The 6,000-nt window shown below is 38.2% G+C and overlaps 1 protein-coding gene across 3 annotated transcripts in view; it reads left to right on the top strand.

The window, feature by feature from the left end:
- Positions 1-5,694, top strand: part of NT5DC1 (5'-nucleotidase domain containing 1) — a 101,671-nt gene extending 95,977 nt beyond the window's left edge. For all 3 annotated transcript variants that reach the window (XM_070417504.1, XM_070417505.1, XM_070417506.1), the window contains exons 10-12: positions 1,060-1,212; positions 3,222-3,390; positions 4,014-5,694. In XM_070417504.1, the coding sequence (XP_070273605.1) occupies positions 1,060-1,212; positions 3,222-3,390; positions 4,014-4,129 (438 nt within the window). In that variant the 3' untranslated portion in view covers positions 4,130-5,694. The remainder of the gene's footprint in view (positions 1-1,059; positions 1,213-3,221; positions 3,391-4,013) is intronic.
- Positions 5,695-6,000: the final 306 nt, after the last annotated feature.

Consider the following 6,000-nt stretch of genomic DNA (forward strand, 5'->3'; position numbering starts at 1 on the left):
GGCACCTGCCCTGACCAGGCATTGAACTGTGACCTCGTGGTTCATTGGTCGTTGCTCAACCACTGAGCCACGCCGGCTGGGCTAAAATCATGATTCTTACTGCATTTAGCTTAGTTATCTGTGGGGAAATAATCTGCCTTGCTTGTCTACCAACCTCTTCTCTCACCTCTTCTGTTTACTAGTAAATAAGCCTTTTTGTTGAGGTAGACTAGGTCCTTTATCTGTCTCGGAGTATAGGAAACAAGCAAGGGGCCACAGATCGAGGGGAGGCACTGGATTAGTGTGGGATGCCCTGAGGTTTTTATATATGTAAAATAAGCAGTAACTGAAATTACAGGACAGACTAGCCTAAAAACACACTGGCTTTTGACCCCCTGGTCACATCATCCATGTTGGACATTGGTGCATTTTCAATAGCAGGACCTTTCATCTAAAAAATGTTTGCCAGGAGCCCTGCGAGCCACAGTCCCCTGGGACCTCCTGAGGGATGTAGTGGACAGTGCAGCCTGACTTGGAGGTTGTAATTCATGTTCCCTTAACTGCGGTTTCTCGTCTGTAAAAAGCATGTGGACTAGATCAGTGGACATCTAGTCTTGGGATACCCCGGGAGCTTCCCAGGGTCCTCCCGCCCAACCCCATCCTCAGAGAGTCCATGTCAGCAGGTCCAGATGGAACCGGGGACCTCTTGGGGAAAGTGGTTGTGAAGTGCACTCCTGCTAATCTAACGCACTGGGACAAGTCACCGCCAACATCTCACCAGTTCTTCAGTTCTAGGGGCAGGTTTAACTGTGAACATATGGACTCTTGCTTCTTCAGCAACCTTGAACAAAATCACTTCTTTTCTGCCTTTCTTCTACCTGCACATGCATTGTATAATTTCTTAAACTAAACCTGGCATCCTGCAAACCAAATGGGCCAAGTTGATGGTCACCTGGAAAGTTCAAGGAAATTTAAGATGTTTATGCAGCTTTCAGAGAAATTTTCTTCGCCTTCCGTGAAACAATGACCACGCTTTCACAGTTCGAATGCCTCACCCAGAGTTTGCTGTCTGACTTACAGGTTGTGTACTTTGGTGACAGCATGCATTCAGATATTTTCCCAGCCCGTCATTATAGCAATTGGGAGACAGTCCTCATCCTGGAAGAGCTCAAAGGGGACAGAGACTGGAAGCCTGAGGAATCAGAGCCCCTAGAGAAGAAAGGAAAATATGAGGTAAGGGTTCCTCTTTGCTTTATCTTAGGAAGTGCTTGCTGGTGCCAAGAGAGATGAACTCTGCTGGCAGTTGTTGTGCTCTTGCCGTCTCGGCTCTATGATTGATCTTGTGGATAACTGTTAAAGGGTGCCAAGATAACGCAGGTCAGTCTGTGTTCCCTGCCCTCTGCTTTCATCCAGTGCCGGCGCCGGGGATGTTTTGGTTGGTGCTGAGGCTGCCAGATCCTGACTCACTGCAGTGACACTGTCTCTTTGGCTTGGCCGTGGAAGCTCTTGTGCTCTCTTCACGGGTCTAGCTTAACTAAACAGGCAGCTCCTTGAGACTGACTCCTGAGCCCCCAGAGTGAACTTTACATAAGGGCACTAACCCAGTCACAGGGCTCTGTCCTCATAACCAGACATCTTCCCACCTAATATCACTTTGGAGGTTAAAATTTCAACATAGGAATTCTGGGAGAACATAAACATTTAGACCGTAGTAGCATCCAGATTACTTTGAACCAGAAAGGGTAGATAGATCTATTTTCCTCTCTTTATAAGAATAGGGAGGAGCCTCGATACTATCACTCATTTGCAGGACCATTTTCTACATATGTGTGATATGATGATTTGAGCCTTTTTTCTTTTCAGACTCATTATCTTAGGATAATTAACTAAATCAAATTTATCCTATAAACTGCTATTTAGACATTGAGAAATTATATTGAAATACACCTTAGATGTACACATAGGAGTGTGGATATTCATATTTCAGTACTGCTCTTTGGTGAAATCCAAATAGGTTCTTGCTGAATGATTTCCAAACACCATCATCTGCAAACATACATTCTCATCTTGCTTCACAAATCGAGTTCCAGCACAAAGAATTGTGAATCTAAAGGGATATTTGGGACACTTGTGTGCTCCAAAATGAAATTTTCATCAGAAGCACATGACAGATTTTATAATCCAGACTAGTGGCCCGGTGCACAGATTCGCACACATTGAAAGGAAATTAGAAGAAATTCGTGCAGTAATTATGTTACTGCAAAAAGTTACATGTCAAAAGAGTATATATAATATAGTATTATAAAATTAAAATACAAAATATTTTAATATCACTATTCACCCTTTCTCTATAGAAGTGTCAGAGATGAAAGAAAATTAGTAAAATGTATATGAAAATAATATATAAATTGATTAATAAATAAACATGATATAAAAACAACAAAGACATATAAAAATAACAAAAACATGATATAAAAACATTGATAAAAACAATGATTGATAAATTGATTAATAAATAAACAACATGATATAACAACAAAGTGCCAATAGTTGGTCTTCAGATACATTCTGGCATCGCATGCGATTGGCGTCAGCAAGAGCTTTATATGCATTGCGCATGTGCAAGTCGACGTTTATTTTTAAATTGCCAGTGCGCATAATATGTACCGGCCGGTCAGTCGGTTGGACAGATGGATGGTCGGTCACTTAGCCTTTTATATACATAGATTATATGGATGCAATAGGATTTTTTTCAGTTCTTAATTTTATGCCATATCCATAAAACACTGAGAAGTATTTTTTGAATGGGTCTTAATTTAGTCTGCAATTTTTATGTGCCTCCTCTGTCCTAGGCACTAAGACTTAGGGATACATAAATGCATCAGGTCTTAGCCTTTTGTAGTTAAGAATCCCGGTCTGTCAAGGGTGAAACAGTATGAGAAGTAGTATATTAGGGATAAACTCGGGACGTAGGAAAATGGAGAAGTGACCTAATCCAACCTGTGTGTGGGAGGTCAAGGAAAACATCCTGGGAAAGGCCTAATCCCAAAGGATGAGAAGGGCTGGAAAAGGCCCAATCCCATAGGATGAGACAAAACCAGATGAAGGTACTTATAAAATAATACATAGTTTGGTTAAGGGAAACAAATCCTGATTTTTAATTTTTATTTACTTAGCAGGGGAAAATTATAATGAGATTGAACATTAATCACAGTTTTTATTGTTCTATCCTCTCGTTTCAGGGACAGAAGGGAAAGCCTCTATATTCATTATCTAAAAAATGGGGCTCTTTTTTTACTGATTCCATTTCGGGACTGGAAAATACAGAAGACTCTTTGGTTTCTACGTGGTCCTGTAAGAGAATCAGTACTTACAGCACTATTGCAATTCCAAGTATTGAAGCTATAGCAGGTAAAGGGGAAAATATTTTTTTATTTTTAATATATTTTTAATTGATTTCAGAGAGGAAGGGAAAGGGAGAGATGGAAACATCAATGCTAAGAGAAAATCATTGATTGGCTGCTTCTCACACACCCTCACTGGGGTTCCAGCCCACAGAACCTGGGTACATGACCTCCTGGTTCATATGTCAATACTCACCCACTGAGCCATGCCAGCTGGGCAGTAACTTGTATTTTTAAGGACTACGAAGATTATTAGTTTTCATTTACCAATTACATGATCCTCTGAGTAGGGCCTGATTTTTAAATTTAAAAAACTGAGATGATCACCCTTATCTTATTTATTAACTTTTGTGCATGGAGGGTATTAAAATTAAACTCACTAGTTTGAGTTCTGAAGGTGATTTACAATATCTCTAAATGTAATTTGACTTTAATATTTTAAATTTTATAGGGAAAGGCTTCTATACTCTTCATCCTAGGTACAACCTATCCAGGGACAAAAGAGATATTAGACTTATTGGACTCTAAAAAATAAGTTTTATTATCAATGATTATCAAATAGTGATGTTTATATTTATGAAAGGCTTTTTGAGATCTGCAGAATAATCTAATTGTGTGTTTTTTCCCCAGAATTACCCCTGGACTACAAATTTACAAGATTCTCTTCAAACAATTCAAAAACAGCTGGCTACTATCCAAACCCTCCAGTGGCCTTATCAAGTTTTGAAACATTGACAAACAAATAACTTATCTTTACTGAAATATGAAGTGAAGAACCATATATGCAGCAAATGTACTGTAAAACAAATACTGTAAAATGCTTTATAGGAACAGATTCTTAATGAAAATTGATCAAGAAATTGATGTTTTTCCATAGTTCCTCTTTCTACAGATGTCCAACAACTCTCATTATATCAAAATCTCAGTGTCTTTGAACTGAAAAGAACTTTACTAACATTTTGTATACCAATAGTCCTGAGATTAGAATTCCACACATACACACACATATTTACACCTAAGCCTAAGCCAATGGCTCTCAAAGTGTGGTCTCTAACCACTAGCATAGCATCACTTGAGAATATGACAGAAATGCAAATTTGCAGGCCCCACCCCAGACCTACAGAATTAGAACTCCGGAGGTGGGACCGGGCAATCTGTGTTTCATAATATTGTGATTCACACTCAGGTTTGAGACCCACTGGCTGGGCCTTAACCTCCAGAGATTGGTTTGTTTAGTCTGGGTATGTAGATGGACATGGACATCTTTTAGATGCCCCAGGAAAAGGCGGCCAGGATTGGGACAACTGACCTACACCTCCTTCAGTTTACCCAAGGACACTGAGTCTCGTAAGATTAATGGTATTTCCCAGCTACTAAGTTTTATGCTGTTCTTTTGTTTTCCAAAGCTAGGAATAGAGACATGGGACAGAGATGATACCAGAAACCAACTATTTCAACCTCCAATGTTATCTATTAGGGCTCACCCTCCCCCCCCCCCCCAATAATGTTAAAGGCTGTCTAATTCATTTTCATTCACTTTAAAACATGTATTCTCAAAAGGAAAAGAAATTGGTTCTTAGGGTGAAAAAAATAAGATAATGCAAATGGAATATAGCCCTCCAAAGCTAAGCATTACCCACTAAAATCTTATTCCTTAGTATTTTTATCATTAAGGAGGAACATAATTTAAAGTTAAATTTATTAATTAAACTTAATTTGAATTTAATTTTTTCCTTGGGAGAGGGGGGTGATAATAGAAAAAAAAAGGTCGAAAAAAGCTGCTTCAAGAGGGTGTATGGTTCTATGACAATCCCACATTATTGTGTTCTATGTGCTGTGCAGTCATATTAATAGCCATTTGTTACAAGATGTTTGGAGCCAGATAATGTTTACAGTATAAATCCTGGCTGCTCTTTTGTTGTAATTTCACTCTCTCCACCATGAGCAGTAACAGAAAACACTCGTCATCATCATTATTTTACTTGGACTATAGTAGAGAATTTAGCATATTAATGCATACAATGGAAAGATATTTAAAATATTTTAAATGCTCAAAAATAATCCCAAATGTATTGTGGGGATGAATATCTCAGGGTAGGTAAACAGTTACTGAAATTATTTCCTCAAAGTCAGTAACTTTCTTTGATATCTACTAGTAAGAATAATGTGTTGGAAGTTGATTTCCAAAATCTCATTGGACTATGATAATGAGCATACACAATCAAGCTTAAGGCTGAATGATAAATACTGTCTCATGTATACTTTCAATACACATTTGATTTCTTTTAAAAAATAAAGCTATTTTTCCTTAGACGTTTATTTTGTAAATGGCAAAGAATAATACATATTTAAGTGCTTACAAACTACTGTTGCTAACATTCAGAACCCCCAAATAAGAAGTTAATTATCCTTTTTGGGCCACTGAGGAGTGAAAAAAAATTCAATCAAGTCAGAAAGAAGTTCTAGTCCTACTTTTACTAGTATCTACCTAAAGTATCTGGACAAGTTAACCACCTAACTTGACCTCAGTTTTCCCTCGTCGAAAGAGGTTAGAGTTTACTTCAAGTTTCCTTCCAACTTTATAACAGGGAAAGTCATTGATAATAATGAATGCCAT

Source organism: Myotis yumanensis, unplaced genomic scaffold (assembly GCF_028538775.1).
Source record: "Myotis yumanensis isolate MYYU_CA2020_CCGP unplaced genomic scaffold, mMyoYum1.0.hap1 SCAF_6, whole genome shotgun sequence".
Taxonomy (NCBI): Eukaryota; Metazoa; Chordata; class Mammalia; order Chiroptera; family Vespertilionidae; genus Myotis; species Myotis yumanensis.